Source organism: Tachysurus fulvidraco, chromosome 9 (assembly GCF_022655615.1).
Source record: "Tachysurus fulvidraco isolate hzauxx_2018 chromosome 9, HZAU_PFXX_2.0, whole genome shotgun sequence".
In the NCBI taxonomy this organism is placed as follows: domain Eukaryota; kingdom Metazoa; phylum Chordata; class Actinopteri; order Siluriformes; family Bagridae; genus Tachysurus; species Tachysurus fulvidraco.
The window spans coordinates 3,713,829-3,730,662 of record NC_062526.1 but is presented as its reverse complement, the minus strand read 5'-3'; the positions used below and the strand labels follow the sequence as shown (position 1 = coordinate 3,730,662).

General features: G+C 37.4%; 1 protein-coding gene across 2 annotated transcripts in view; it reads right to left on the bottom strand.

The window, feature by feature from the left end:
* scarf2 (scavenger receptor class F, member 2) overlaps nucleotides 1–16,834 on the bottom strand; it is a 34,974-nt gene that overhangs the window by 15,500 nt on the left and 2,640 nt on the right. Inside the window, exons 2-7 of one of the 2 annotated variants that reach the window (XM_027162882.2) lie at nucleotides 8,072–8,130; nucleotides 7,178–7,279; nucleotides 6,031–6,550; nucleotides 5,721–5,939; nucleotides 5,497–5,625; nucleotides 2,405–2,508 (exon numbers count right to left, since the gene is read on the bottom strand). In XM_027162882.2, the coding sequence (XP_027018683.2) occupies nucleotides 2,405–2,508; nucleotides 5,497–5,625; nucleotides 5,721–5,939; nucleotides 6,031–6,550; nucleotides 7,178–7,279; nucleotides 8,072–8,130 (1,133 nt within the window). Of the gene's footprint in view, nucleotides 1–2,404; nucleotides 2,509–5,496; nucleotides 5,626–5,720; nucleotides 5,940–6,030; nucleotides 6,551–7,049; nucleotides 7,280–8,071; nucleotides 8,131–16,834 lie in introns of those variants that run through there. The other variant, XM_047818757.1, reaches the window with a different exon arrangement.

Here is a 16,834-nt window from a genome sequence, read left to right as displayed (position 1 = left end):
AAGTCTGGATAGTGTTAACCTCAAGACAGTTTTTTAGTTCAGGATAGTGTTAATTTCAGGACAGTATTGACTTCAGTAGATTTTTTTACTTGAGGAGAGTTTTTACTTCAAGTTAGTTTTTATTTCAGGATAGTATTTACATCAAGACAGTTTATACTTCCTGGAGAAGACCGATTCAAGTTTAGGATAGTGTTTATTTCAAGACAGTTTTAGTTCAGGATAGTGTTTATTTCAGGACAGTATTGACTTCAGTAGAGTTTTTCTTCAAGTTAGTGTTTATTTCAGGGTGGTGTTTATTTCAGGATAGTGTTTACATGAAGATAGTTTTTTACTTAATTCAGGATAGAGTTTATTTCAAGACAGTTTTTAGTTCAGGATAGTGTTAATTTTTTTTACTTGAGGAGAGTTTTTACTTCAAGTTAGTGTTTATTTCAGGGTGGTGTTCATTTCAGAATAGTATTTACATCAAGACAGTTTTTACTTCCTGGAGATTATTCAATTTATGATAGTGTTTATTTCAAGACAGTTTTTTAGTTCAGGATCGTGTTTATTTCAGGACAGTATTGACTTCAGTAGAGTTTTTCTTCAAGTTAATGTTTATTTCAGGGTGGTGTTTATTTCAGGATAGTGTTTACGTCAAGACAGTTTTTTACTTAATTCAGGATAGAGTTTATTTCAGGTGAGTTTTTACTCAAAATAGTGTTTACGTCAGCACTGTTTTTATTTCAGAACAGTTTCAGGATATTGTTAACTTCCACAGTTTTCACTTCAGTGGAATATTTTCTTCAGGATAGTGTTAATTTTAGGGTGGTGTTTATTTCAGGATAGTGTTTACTTTCATTCAGTTTTTACTTCCAGGAGAGGATTCAATTCAGGATAGTGTTTATTTCAGGATAGTGTTAACTTCCATTCAGTTTTTACTTCAGGATAGTGTTTATTTCAAGACAGTTTTTAGTTCAGGACAGTGTTAATTTTAGGACAGTATTGACTTCAGTAGATTTTTTTTTACTTCAGAAGAGTTTTTACTTCAAGTTAGTGTTTATTTCAGGGTGGTGTTTATTTCAGGATAGTGTTTACGTCAAGACAGTTTTTACTTCCAGGAGATTATTCAATTTATGATAGTGTTTATTTCAAGACAGTTTTTTTTTAGTTCAGGATAGTGTTTATTTCAGGACAGTATTGACTTCAGTAGAGTTCTTTTTTACTTCAGGAGAGTTTTTACTTCAAGTTAGTGTTTATTTCAGGGTGGTGTTTATTTCAGGATAGTGTTTACATCAAGACAGTTTTTACTTCCTGGAGATTATTCAATTTAGCATAGTGTTAATTTCAAGACAGTTTTAGGTCAGGATAGTTTTTCTTCAAGTTAGTGTTTATTTCAGGGTGGTGTTTATTTCAGGATAGTGGTTACGTCAAGATAGTTTTTTACTTAATTCAGGATAGAGTTTATTTCAGGTGAGTTTTTACTTCAAAATAGTGTTTACATCAGCACAGTTTTTGTTTCAGAACAGTTTCAGGATAATGTTAAATTCCACAGTTTTCACTTCAGGAGAGTTTTTTCTTCAGGATAGTGTTAATTTTAGGGTGGTGTTAACTTCCGTTCAGTTTTTACTTCAGGAGAGGTTTTACTTCAAGATAATGTTTATTTCAGAATGGTGTTTATTTCGGTATAGTTATTACTTCAAGACAGTTTTTACTTCAGGATAGTGTTAATTTCAGGACAGTATTGACTTCAGTAGATTTTTTTACTTCAGGAGAGTTTTTACTTCAAGTTAGTGTTTATTTCAGGATAGTATTTACATCAAGACAGTTTATACTTCCTGGAGATTATTCAATTTATGATAGTGTTTATTTCAAGATAGTTTTTTACTTAATTCAGGATAGAGTTTATTTCAGGTGAGTTTTTACTTCAAAATAGTGTTTACGTCAGCACAGTTTTTATTTCAACATGTAACCTTCAAAAGGCCTTTACACAAAGCTACATGATATTTTATAAAGTTTCCTGTTGTAATAACTGCTTTCCTTCTTTCTTTCTTTTTTTCTTTCTTTCTTTCTTTCAAAAACATGTCACTAGACATGTTCCACGCTGACAGACTGACTTTTTTTTAACACTTACAGTACCTAAAACGATTTGTTGTAATGATCGTTAAGTCACTGCACAGTTTTTAGCATCTGAGGTTTTTAAGCACTTGCAGCAAACACACTGTGTCCTTCATTTCCCTTGACGCAATGGAAAAAAACAACTGATGTTAGACCCCACAAGTATGTCTCAAGCCTCCAAGAATAATCCCAGTGTCTCCAAAACAAACGTCATAGCAAACTATCCCAGGCTTATCCATCGTTTTTCTCACAGATTAGAAGAAAGAAAGAGACAGAGAGAGAAAGAGAAATGAGAGCTTGTTCTTACACAAATTGCAGGCTCCAGACACAGGGTTGCAGTTTTTATCATGACAAGGACAGGTTTGTGCGCAGTTCACCCCAAACTGGCCCGACTCGCAAGTCAGATTGCAGCTGAAAAAAATAGAGAAGAAATGGTCAATGAAAGTGCTAATGAGTAAAGAGTGCAAAAATGAGAAGCTTTAGACATCATGTAGAAGTTTGGCCAGAGGTATGTGTACATCAGTACGACTCTCATAGCCAGAACAACATTGAGTCATTCAGCGTTTGTGGAAAACTTTACATGGTTTCTGACTCAATTTGTTCTTTGCCTTTGTAGAAGGTGTGTAAGAGTTTTACTGTTATTAATGGTCAGATATCTCCAGTCTGACACTATAATAATAATATCTGCACCTGTTCTAACCCAAGAGCCGAGTTTGTCCAACACAAAATAATTTACAAACCCATGACTGGTTCGATACCAATCACAGAAGCACTGCAAACAGCAGGAAAACCAAAGTAAAGGCGTATTTTCTTTCTTTCATTTTCTTCTTTCTCAATATTTCTTCTTCCTTTTTTTAACTTTTTCTCTTTTTATTTTTCTTTCTAGAATTGTATTCTTTCTTTCTGCCTATCTTTGTATTTTCTTTCTTTCTTTCTTTCTTTCTTTCTTTCTTTCTTTCTTTCTTTCTTTCTTTCTTTCTTTGTATTTTGTTTCCTGGTTTCTTTCTTTCTATCTTTCTTTCTTTCTTTCTTTCTTTCTTTCTTTCTTAGATTGCATTTTTCATTCTTTCTTTCTTTCTTTCTTTCTTTCTTTCTTTCTTTCTTTCTTTCTTTGTATTTTGTTTCCTGGTTTCCTTCTTTCTTTCTTTCTTTCTTTCTTTCTTTCTTTCTTTCTTTCTTTCTTTCTTTCTTGGATTGCAGTTTTCTTTCTGTCTTTCATTCGTTCTTTCTTTCTTTCTTTCTTTCGTTCTTTCTTTCTTTCTTTCTTTCTTTGTATTTTGTTTCTTTCTTTCTTTCTTTTTTCTTTGTATTTTGTTTCCTGGTTTCTTTCTTTCTTTCTTTCTTTCTTTATTTCTTTCTTTCTTTGTATTTTGTTTCCTGCTTTCTTTCTTTCTTTCTTTCTTTCTTTCTTTCTTTCTTTCATTTTTCTTTGTATTTTGTTTCCTGGTTTCTTTCTTTCTTTCTTTCTTTCTTTCTTTCTTTCTTTCTTTCTTTCTTTCTTAGATTGCATTTTTCTTTCTTTCTTTCTTTCTTTCTTTCTTTCTTTCTTTCTTTCTTTCTTTCTTTCTTTCTTTCTTTCTTTCTTTGTATTTTCTTTCCTGCTTTCTTTCTTTCTTTCTTTCTTTCTTTCTTTTTTAGATTGCATTTTTCTTTCTTTCTAGCTTTGTTGCTTCGTTTGATGTCACTAGTTAATTGACATGCCCTACAACCTGTACAGAAACAAAAGAAACTGCAGAAGAATAAGAGAGAAGTTTTTATGACTTTCCTGATGTAATTTAGGAGCCACTACAACCATCCTCCTTCGCTCTGTTGGAAAAAATGTTGCTTGGCAAACTGCTCTAATTTCCTACATTTAGTAAACATACGTAAACATTAATAAACACACTCTGTGATTTGTGCCAATCAGCCATTCTTGTCAAGCAGATAGGCCAGAGAAAAACAGAAGACTTTTTTTCTTCTTAATTCAAATCTTTCAGTACAATCGGTCACTAAAAGTCACAGTCGGGATTTTTTCAGAACTCTTTGACACGTTTTGGTGGCATCTATCTTTCCCACAGTAGATACAGCTCCATACTGCGTTTGTTCACTGCCCTGGCTGTTTCTTCTCTAAACATATAGACTAAATGGGATAGAAACTATCTGCTCACATGCACAGGCACAAGGAACAAACATCCTGGCCGGGGTTATAATCTGTTAATGTGCTGAATCGCATTGAAACCACAAGTACTCATGGAATGTGAGTGTTCCACACCTCTGGATCCGTGGAAAAACATGCAAGTATTATGAAATAGCAATAAATGTTTAGAGATTTTTTAAAAGAAGAAAAACTTCCAGTGATTGTATGCACATGGGCTTCATGCTCACCATGTTTACAAAAAAGATTTGATAAATGACCCACAGTTATGCGTCCATTTCTTGTAATTTTTGGAAAACATCAAATTGTGTTCTCAATATGGCAATAGAGCGAGGAGATTTAGCAACACACCATTATTCCTGTCAGTTTTGCCTCATTTCCACCATCACTTGGCAGTGTGGCAAAATAAATCAATAGCATGGGTGATTAGCTTGCTACTTTATTAACAGCAGGCAATTAATGAAGTCTTCTAGAATTCTTCTAGAAGGTTCTAGACAACACTTTCAGAGACAAACTTCTGTAATTCTAGGAACATCCACAGATGTTATAATGGTAATTCCAGGACACCAGTCTTAGGGTAGGAATATTTGGCACAAAGGGCACAAGATTTTAGCCTGCAGAATGGAAAATTATCTTCAGGGATACTACAATGTGCAAACTGAGAATTTCTAGAATTTCTAGAAAACGATCTGTCATTTCCTTGTTTGTGTTTTAGAACAGAACAGTAAAGCTTAAGGGAAACAAAAATAGTAAAGTATGTCTAGAACTCTAGAATCTGAACATCTTTATTTTATTGGGACTAGGGAGAACTAGTTTGTGGGTGGGAATTAGCTACAGGAAATTTGTAGACTTATGTAGTGGGTGACAATAAGCTACTGGAAATTAGCTACTGGAAATCAGCTACTGGAAGATGGAATTGTTATTGGAATTGCAAGACCCAGCTACATGGTGCTACATTTGCTAGTGAATATTGGAAATTGGGCAAGGGGGTTCCTTGATGCCCGATGACGCCTGGGATAGGCACAGGCTCCCCGTGACCCGAGAAGTTCGGATAAGTGGTAGAAAATGGAATGAATGGGCAAGGGGGTTGGAAGAGATCCAGCTAGTGAATAGGATCGAGTTGTTGGTAATTGAAAACATGGAGAACAATATAGCTTGAGAATTAGTTTTGGCAGACTGGGAACTAGGAGAAATTATTTGACTACCCATAAGTCTTTAAGACTGTACCTCACAGGAACATAAGTTAAAAAAGGTGTGACACTTACAAAGTCCCAGAAAAGCCTGGATCACAGAGGCACTCTCCTGTAGCAAAGTGACATTCTCCATTAAAGCAGTGACTGCAGTCATTCTCACAGTTCTCCCCGTAGGTACCATTGGGACAGCGAACCTCACAGCTATAGACAAACAGCAGTTAATTTCTCAAACAATAGTTTATCAAAGATACAAACCAATGATAATCACAAATGCATCAACAAATATTGGTTTCTACCGATCTCCGATCCAGCCAGGATTACAGTGGGAGCACTTCCCGTCGATGCGATTGCAGAAGTGGCCATCTTTACATGGTGGACACTCGTCATTGCAGTTCTCTCCGAAAAAACCTGGCGCACACATCTGATCACACTTGGTGCCATTCCAGCCTTTTTCGCAGGTAACACAGCGTCCTTCTGTGACCTTACATGGTTGCTGACCCTTACAGTGACCACATCTGTAAAAAGTGAAGATTTAGTACATCAGATTGGCAAAAATGCAAAACCAAATCCAAATGATCCAGTGCTTTTTCCTACTGGTCTCCTTACTTGTTCCTGCAGTTCTGTCCATAAAACCCAGCAGGACATGGCTCCCTACAGAATTTGCCCCTGTAGCCTGGTTTGCAGGTGCAGGATCCATCTGCCTGGTTGCATTTCCCATGCAGGCACTGACAGTAGCGTTCACAATTCGGGCCCCACATACGGTCACGGCATTGGCATCGCCCGGTGAACTGCTCACATGGTGAGTTGCTGCAGGAACACTGGGCACCACAGTTACGCCCATACCACCCTGGAGAGCAGAGGCAACGGCCTGTGCTTTGGTCACATACTGAGTTTAGGCTACAGTAGCAGTTGTTGCTGCAGTGTGGACCCCAAAAACCGGCATGGCACGTGCACTTGCCGGTCTCCTGGTCACACTTGCCTTTCTGGCAGGGGCATGGTTTCTCACAGTTCTCCCCCCAGCGATTTGGGTGGCATGTGCACTTGCCCGTTACGTCATCGCACTTGCCATTAGGGTGACATGTGCATTTGCCTTTGCAGTCGGGACCCCAGAATTGAGCAGGACACTCTATAGGGAAAGACAGACGTTTTAATTTAACCATGATGAAGTCATGATGAAAACATGAGGCCCTATATTACGTGAGTATAGAAACTGGAAGCATTGAATGCATCCACCCACTTTCCTTGGTAAATCGCTGTTGACTGGACCACATATGCATTCTGAAACACAACTGATTTTATTTTACACAATAACACTTTCTTGTCACATGTTTGACCTTCACACTCTGCAACAGCATGGCTAACTTCCAGCTCTTTCTTATCGCAAACTACAATTGATTCATCTTTTACATTTTTTACACTTAATCGGACCGACCCATATACTTAATTCAATGCATTTGAAGTGACTTTAAGGATTTTACCTCTAAACCCAAGCTCAAACAATTAAACAAAATCACATTTTAAGAAGACATTCCAATCCTGATGCTCATAAAACAGATTACTTATTGTATACATCATTCTACGAGATTTTAGAGAAAAAACATGGAGAAAATAAACACAAAACAGACTTGTTTTGGAAGTTCTTGTAGGATTTTTTTGGAGGCTATGTTGAGCATCTGTGCCATCCATCATCGTTTGCTGAGAATGCTGAAAATGTTTTGTAGGAAGGAAGTCCTAACACAATATAGTCTCTTACTGGTGTCACAGCTCGCTCCAAAATATCCATGGCGGCAGCGGCACTCGTTCGGTCGGACACACACCTCGTTCTCCTTGCAAGTGAAATTGCCCTCGCAGAGAGCTGGAAAAAATATGATTGGAGTGAAAATATTGGTGATATATGTAGTGTATAATGTATTCATGAATAGTTTTAAGGATGTGGAAATTCCAGAACTAATGGGTGGGGTTTGGCTATAAGAAAATCTATAAGAACTGAAAATTTTAATGAGCCAACTAATTGTAATAACCAGGTAGAAAAATGGTTTGGTATTAGATTTATTCTGTCAAATGAAACAATTTACTGACTTCCACAAACATTTAACAAAATAAAAATTAAAAATTAAAAAGATTTTATAGCGAAATCACAGAATGACCAGATATAAATAATCTGATAACCAAACATCCTGTCAGAAGAAGAAGCCATTTTAATCCGAGCACTTTTTTTTCCACATTGGAGCTTTTGAGCACAGTGAATTTGACATGTTTACTCTTTCTGTCATCGATGTGATGTCACAAATGGGTGAAAGCTGAACTACTTGGAAGTAGAAGGTCCACATGTTCTTGTCTAAAAAACCCAGTCATCTTAAAGCCTATCTAGCCTATCTAGAATTTGTAATGAATTTCCACTTCATATTCATAATATTTTGCTTCATTCGTGTTACAAATATAACTCCACTATGAGACAAGGACAGAACATAAACAATACACTATACACTATATTCTATGTTAGGCTATTTATTACTAATGATTGGCTTGCACACTTAATGATAATACTTGAATGTAAATAAACGAAATTGGTTTATTCTAATGCTTTTTGAATTTTTAGAACGCTAAAACACCGATTATAGGTCTTAGCAAGACGGAAATTTCTTACGTGTCAAACACTCGTCTCCTTGTTGTGCCCATCCGGTGCAACACGCAAACCCCGGAGACCTAGAAAGAAAGAGAAATATATAAAGTTCTCCATACTTAAGTGAATTAATTTTATTCTAGTTGGGTTACAATATAGGTGGGCTATAACAGAAGAAGGAGAAATAAGAGTGGTCGGACATACAGTATCATGACCTTCAAAGTCACCCTAGACAAAAGTTAATTATACAGTAACAAACAATGTCATCAGCATCTTAACGGGCACTTACATGCTAATACACATCACTTCTGTATCACTTGAAATATGACCCTACACACTTAAAAATGAAAGTGTCAGAAAGAACCAAAATGGGGTTTTCACAATGATGTCATTTTTGATAACCCAAAGAACCTTTAAGTAAATAGTTCTTAAAATAACTTATTTTTTGGTTCCTCCTGGTATCTTTATTTTTACAAGTATATATGCTTTATGTTGGTGTTTCTCTAACCCAAATCTGTCCCTGAGTGATCTTCTTCAACATCTCATCGATTGCGTGGTTCACACAGAAGATACGAGACGTCTGGCTACCATCTGTGGCTTCTATCATACATGATGGCGGATGCTTCAAATAACAATCGCGTATAACAGAAACACAGATGGACATCCACACATGCACACAGCAAATGGTTGTTTCTTCGAGACCCCTTATTCTGTTAAACAGCTGCCCCCGAATCTACGCAGTGCTGTTTGAAGTGATGGCCACTTGGGATTGTGCGACGATGACAGAGAAGTTCAGTATAAGGCCACATACTGATGAGATTAGTTTCACTGTTCCATGTCCCAGACCTTGGTTTCAAACAGACTGAATGCAATGTCCTGAAAATACTTTGTGGAAGATCCAAGCCAAAGAAAGAATTCTGAGGACAGTGTGTTCTGAGAGATCATCTCCCAGAATATTAATTTGCCGTTAAAAATGGCTGCTGCACCTCCGTGTTGATCCTTAAGCCAATAGGTTTTCCTATCAACCGTAATACATAGTTACTGTATTCTTTAGGTTGTACTGATGCTAAAATTGAAGCCTGTTTTTTTTTCTGAAGGTTTCAACAGTTATGACAACAATAAACCTTTCCAAAGAAAAATATATTCATGTTACAGTATAACTACAACGAATCTCCAGGTTACCTCATTGCACTTTTCAACCTAGAAGGGAAATGATTTATAATCACATGCTTCCTGAAGTCCCCTTTTGATTCTGGTTTCTCTCAAGCTTTATTGCTCATGTTGTCTCAGGGTGTTTTTCCTAGTCACCTCTTGTAGCTCCTTGGAGATACATTTAAATTGAAAATATATAATTTCCAAATTCTGAACTTTTCTATATTCCCATAAAGCTGCTGTGTGACAGTGTTAACTGTTAAAGACTTAATTGAATTGAATATAGTCACTGGACTGAAAAGTTATATGCATGGTTCACTTGAGAGTCTAAAGTCCCTAAAATCTGGAAAGCAACAAATGTCTAAGTATAAAGCAACAAATAATTATGTATTACCCTCTGCCACTGACTATACTCTGGCAGACGGTGTGAAAGAAAAATTGGAAGGGTTCTTCAATTTTTTTTTTTGAGCCCCTTAACGAAGCTACATTCACTTTGCAGCTCATCTTCTGGCTAGCTAGCTATCTCACATCGATTTGTTCATTCCAGTTAAAGGTGCTTCTGACCACCTTTCATAAGTCAAAAATCCATGAAAAATATATTGTTGGTCATGTTTACTGACAATGTCACTAAAACTACTGTAGTAAAGGTTACTGTACAAACTACAGTAGGAAGTGGAATTTTATGTGGTGAACACTCGAGTCGACTGGACCGGTTTTTGTCCAACCGAATTATTCGACTTGACCTAATTGTTGTATAATTACCAATAATTTGTTGTTCCACACACTTACACTCTTAATACAAGCACTCTCTGAACAATAAGCATTCTTTATGTTTCTGTAAGGGTTCGACGGATGTCGTTAGCTTCCAAATGTCATTGGCTTCTAAAAAAAGCGTGATATTTGTAAGTCTTTCTGTTGTGGACCATTTACAGGAAGGAGCCTCCCAGCTGAACAATTTAATAAGCATTCTAATTTCTAATTTAATAAGCATTAATTATCTAATGATGATCCAATGAACCACTGAATCCTTGAATTTCATTCAATTTTGATGATTGTAGATCCATTGTATCTATAATGTAAGATCATCGGTTTAATAGTTCATTCAGATGTCCTCTTCTGATGGAGGTAGGCAGGTCCTGGTTATGTGGAGTGATGAAATCTAACACAATGATCATGTTTGTAGAAGTTTCAAGTCATCACGTACATTCTAAATGAGTTGTAGTAGTGAACAACTGCTCATTTGAATAGGTTGAATAGTGGATGGTGAGAATGATGAAGGAATACCTTATACATGCTTCTTAACTCATGTCCTTGTTCAGATTGTGTATGATTTAACCATAAACTAAACAGTCTCTGCGATCATTTAAAGACACGATTAGCAAAGACGTGTCAACGGTTTTATATGCCGATCACTTACGATCCAAAGATATAGATCTGATAGTAAAGTTCTCTCAATACAAGCAATGTTATTCTAGAGAAGTTACCATTTGTGTACCTCTCTGAAGTCACCAGTACAATCGTGTTTAATAGGATACAACAATTTCCTCATTCATTACAATAACACTAAAGCAAGAGCTTCATTTCTTTTCACTCACCATTTTTTAGCAACATTCAAGACCATATTCAACAAAAATCCAATACAATATAGTTATTCTGTGTTAGATCAGAGACTTGGCTCAGCTTGTTATTGGTCTACTAGATGGTCATGGTGTTTTTAGCATGAGAGCTGAAGCTCTGGAAGCTGATCTATTTGACTGGAGGGTAAAGATGCAGGGGAGGAAGGTGGACAGGCTAAAAAAAACTAAAGCACCGCTGCATCACTCTCTTTAGTTAGACATGAAGTGAGGCCTAATTTCCAAAGCATTAGCAAAGCACTGTTAGTGAGCAGTGGAATGGTCGCTGTGGGTAAAACCTTGAAATTTAACACCAAAATTAGATCAAGTTCAAGCTAAAAATATTATCTTATCTAAGAATTTAAATATAAAATAATTATTGGATGCCCCTGAAGATTAAAGCTAATAAACCTGAGGACTATGACATGCAAAAAAGTTAAATCATTAAAAAGAATTGCATTGCGAACTGAATCAAACTGAATCACTCTTTTACAGCTTTATATGTTTTGTTTATTGCATGTTATCGCAGTTGCCCACATTTTCTCATCTACAGTGCTGAAGTGATACGACACGTGCTGTTCCTTTTCCCCCATCACATGTGACCCCAAGAGGCCCTGTCCATGCTTTTACTTCCAGCAAAGCATTGAACTCTGCTCTGCCTTAAGTTAAGGTTTGTTTAGGCTCTGAAAGTGTGTGTGTGTGTGTGTGTGTGTGTGTGTGTGTGTGTGTGTGTGTGTGTGTGTGTGTGTGTGTGTGTGTGTGTGTGTGTGTGTGTGTGTGTGTGTGCGCGCCAGACATGAGCTTCACCACAACCTTGCCTCTTCTGCTCTATGTCAAACTACACATACCACACCGAGAGCTGGTAAAAAGAGAAAGAGAGAGTTAAACCACAATCATCTTGAATTCATGGAAGCTGAAGTGAATGGAAACTGAAGATCAGTCACAAGTTTGATGCAACTTGATTCAGCAAGAATATAGAAATGGAAATTATGAGTAATTCTGAGAAAATTGCCCAACTTCCTGCCAGGGAATGTTTTTCCCTCCCTACCAGATTATTTTTGGTGCACTGGGATCTGATTCATGTTTACTGATATCAATCTGGAGTCAAGGATCTGTTATCTGCCCGGATTTAAAAAAAAAAAAAAAAAAGCTTGCAAATAAGAAACGCCTGGGTAAAAATTTCCCCTTTAGCTGCTGCTGAAATGACTTGTAGAAAAAGGTAGCAAAATATCGTATGCCTGCAGCCATGAGTCATTATCGTAACACTTTAGCTAACAAATGCAGTTTGGGTGGGCAAAAGAACTGCATTTTGGCTTTCTTGCTTAGGGTCAGAAGATACAGCATTCTTTCTTATGATGAATTACTCTCATCTCATGAATAGCACATACCAGCATGGCGTAGGAGTTCGTCTAAACGATATTGTGGTGTCTGCGGTATTTTGCAGACACTTCCAGGAGACCAAGGTTTTCTGGCTGGTTAAAGTGGTTTATTGTTCCAAATCCACAGAACTTTGTGTCATATTCATTAAAGCGTCCAAAAGTGTAATCAAATTAAAAAAAATGTTCTGATGAGGCGTGGCCATTATACTGTACGCTCACCAGTCACTTTAATAGTAAGATTGTAAACCTCATTAGTCATGCAATTATTTAAATAATTGTAGCATTGTGCTACATAAAATTATAAAAAGGAGGTAATGTACTGATTTTTTAATAAACAGCAATCTCTAGAATTTAGACCGGATGGTACAAAAACAAACAAACAAACAAACAAACAAACAAACAAACAAAAAAACACCTAATCAGAGGCAGTTCTGTGGGCGGAGCTTGTTGCTTGTTAATGACAGTGGTTCAATGGGAATGGCCAGACTGGTTCAAACAAACAGGAAGTTAACTCAAATAATTACTCTTTGCTAATGGTGAACAGGAAAGCAACTTAAAATGCACAACATCAAACCTAATGTTTTGAAATTCCTCCAAGGTACTTCTAATCAGGGCATGTAAATGTTTTTTGTTGATTTTCAGGATAATAGTTTTAAAAAATACCATGTGGTTCAGGGTTTGCACTCGAGCTAATGTAGCTAAGGTTTAAAAAGTAAAATGTTGGTCGTTATGGCCGCTAAAATTACATGTATTGACAGAAACATGAGGGGGCACGGTGGCTTACTGGTTAGCACATTTGCCTCACACCTCAAGGGTTGGGGTTTGATTCCCGCCTCCTCCTTGTGTGTGTGGAGTTTGCATGTTTTCGCCGTGCCTCGGGGGTTTCCTCTGGGTACTACGGTTTCCTCCCCCGGTCCAAAGACATGCATGGTAGGTTGATTGGCATCTCTGGAAAATTGTCCGTAGTGTGTGAGTGTGTGAGTGAATGAGAGTGTGTGTGTGCCCTGTGATGGGTTGGCACTCCGTCCAGGGTGTATCCTGCCTCGATGCCCGATGACACCTGAGATGCCCGATGACACAGGCTCCCTGTGACCCGAGAAGTTCGGATAAGCGGTAGAAAATGAATGAATGAATGAATGACAGAAACATGCTTATTAGAGACATAGTGTGACAGTCCCTTCATAGTAAAATTTCTACCGAGGTTGGATATTTTTAGCTACTTTCAGAGGAGATTTCAATCTTCATTTCAGTCAAGTCATAAGAGTGAGCGCGAACCCTGCAACATTTTCTAATATAAACCATTTTGCCATGTACAAGTTGTTAAGAATCACTGAGTTGCTGTATCAAGGTGACTGAGTGGAATGCACACTATTAGTCTCATGGAATGGATTTAATTAATTAAATAATCCATCCATTAATTACTTTTATCCCAACAATAACTGTCCATTGTTACTTGAATAAAAACTGTGAGTAACAAGGTACATTAAGGATATTTTGGTTGCCAAGAAGAAGGCTTTTAGAGCTTGTAACAGGAAGGAGTTTAAAAAGATCCAGACAGATGATCAGGGAGGCCAAGGAGAAATACAGGAAGAAGCTGGAGAGGAAACTCTGGCAACACAACGTGAGAGAGGTCTGGAGTGCCATGAGGACCAGCATGGGTTTTAGGACAACTGACAGTGGACATGATGGAGGAGTGGATAATAAGGTTAATAAATTAAACAGGTTTGAATCAGCCTCCTTTATACTGCCTCCTTCATAATGAGCACAGAGCTGTGACAGGAAACCACGGCCACCTACCAACTACTCGCCCTATTTAGTGGGTGTTTCACACTTACTTCATGGCCACTTTTACCAGTTGTCGTTCTCAAGATAACAAGGCCACCCCACTTCACCACGGTAACCACGATGATGCAGTTTACAAATGTCTAGGTGTCAAACAGCTGAAGGGACTCTGATGGGGTCTCAAGGGTGCTCAAGGCCTGTGTGGTCCAACTGAGAGGTGTCCATCAGGAGATTTTTAATGAGTCTGGATCTCATATTATGGATGAGCCTGAGTGTTGACAACCTTTCACAACAATCTTTCACAACACTGACTCTGGATGAGTCTGAGTGTTGTGAAAGATGTCTTGCCTTGTTCCTGTGCCAAAGACACCTCGTCTTTGTGGCTCCAAGGGTTACAGACCGGTGGCTCTGGCCTCCCACATCATGAATACCCTGGAGAGATTCATCCTCCAACAGCTACAGTCCATGGTCAGCCCATATATAGACCCACTCCAGTTCGCCTACTGTACCAGCCGAGACTGGGAGTGGAAGATGCCATCATCTACCTACTAATCCGTGTGTACACAGGGTAAATTGTCGAGCACCATGAGGTTCATGTTCTTTGATTTTAACTTTGATTTTACATATTTAAACAGTGTAGCTCAATACGATTGGAAATTCATCCATTCTACAACACCCATACTTTAACTTAATATGTATATTTGTTTTGAATTCCTATATTTTATTTACTTTAGATTATATTGGGAGCCACTGCAACTTAACAATTTCTCAGAGGGTATCAATAAAGCATTCTGTTTCTGCTTCTGAGTCATGTGAATTTTTATCAGTTTGTAACCTTATGCCCAGGGCTCGCTCCAATTTGACCCCACTTTGATTTGCATCACAGCTGATAAACATCAGCAAACGCTGACACGAATGCAATTTCACTGGTTTTTGAACTGATAATGTCTTGTGACCTGGAGGTTGAGGTGCCTGTTACAAATCTTATACTCAGTCATGAGATTTTTTTTTTACCTTGCTTTCAGTGATTTCCTCATTTCTCGTTCTTTTGCCAGTGGTTTGCTTACTAGCATAGATGACATTATGGGCTTTGCAAAGTTTGTCATTTGCCTTATGCTAATTTTTCCAATGCTACAACCATTTGCCAAATACAGTATAAGAACTTGTTTTTTTTTTTCAGGAATTTACAAAATGCCACAAAGTTATAAATAGGAAAGCTGAATATTTTCCTTAACCTATCATCAGCAAGAGAACAGGTCTGGGATCTGGATAAAACAGTGAAATTTCAGCATTGGCTACGTATCAATAAACATTGTGAAATTTTGATGAAGATAAAGTAATCATTTCTTGATTTAAGAATAAGTCCCAGTGTGATGGACTACTCAACAAGCAGTGCATTACAACAGCCGGTGATATTAGAAAAGCTAAAAACAAGCAACTTACTCAGCACCACAGTATAAGTGTGACAGAGAGAACTTATACTGTGGTGCTGAGTAAATTGCTTGTTTTTAGCTTGTTTTTAGATAACATTCATATCGATGGTTTATTTGTGCTTCATAATATGTAACACGGTGATTTAATCTGTCACGGCGCAGAAAGCTGAGGTCATTTTTTCTTTGCTAAGTGCTAGGTATTTGTAAATGTTTAGCATATCTTATTAAGAATCTGGAACAAACCATGTTGTGCTAACAAGCTCTTTTCCAAACAGGGAACCAGTTTGGAGCTTTCACCATTTTTGTGGGTTTTTTATATTTTTTTATTTTTTATTTTTTTTAGATTTCCACACCCTGTATTAGCACATTCGATTGCATCAGTCACTAAAAAAATGCTTGAAATATGTCTCCTGATTGTAACTGAATGCCATGGACAAAAATGTCAAGGTTACTGTTAGGTTACTGTTACCTTCACTAAAGAATGACACCTGATACACAAAGATTACTAAGTTATTTGGAAATATAAAACTTACATTAACATCGCTGACATCATCCAGCATTGAACCCCATGGCACAATACTTATTTACCTCATCGGGTTACACCACAATAGACATTGCCAAATCGAAGTTTCTGAACATGTGAGCATTTTTTTTTGGTGCAAATTATAGAAGTCAAATAAGGGTTCTAGCAAATCCTTAAATCTTTGTATTTAAGAACTTTTCATAATATAATAGAACTGACTTGTCTTTCATATTATATTAGACAGTGTTAATATCAACTGTAACACAAATATATCTATTTATGTGCTACAGGTGACTAATGAGAGTGACAGTCAACCCTTATATTATTGCTGACTTATGTTATTGTTATATTATTATGGGGATGTGGTAGCTCAGTGGTTAAGGTGTTGGGCTACTGATGGGAAGGTTGCTGGGCCCCTGAGCAAGGCCCTTAACCCTCAGTTGCTCAGTTGTAAGTCACTCTGGATAAGGGTGTCTGCTAAATGTTATAAACCTAATCTGGAATGACGCCATGAACCCCACTTAGTTTATGTTTAAATGATTTTATTTATTCATTCATTCATTTTCTACCTCTTATCCGAACTTCTCAGGCGTCATCGGGCATCAAGGCAGGATACACCCTGGACGGAGTGCCAACCCATCACCAACACACACACTCTCATTCACTCACACACTCACACACTACGGACAATTTTCCAGAGATGCCAATCAACCTACCATGCATGTCTTGAATCACGGGGAAAACAATCAAACTCCACACACGCAAGGTAGAGGCGGAAATCGAACCCTCAACCCTGGAGGTGTGAGGCGAACGTGCTAACCACTAAGCCACCGCCCCCCCCCCTTTATTTATTTATTTGTTTGTTTGTTTGTTTATTTATTTAAACTTGTATGCATTTTTTTGAA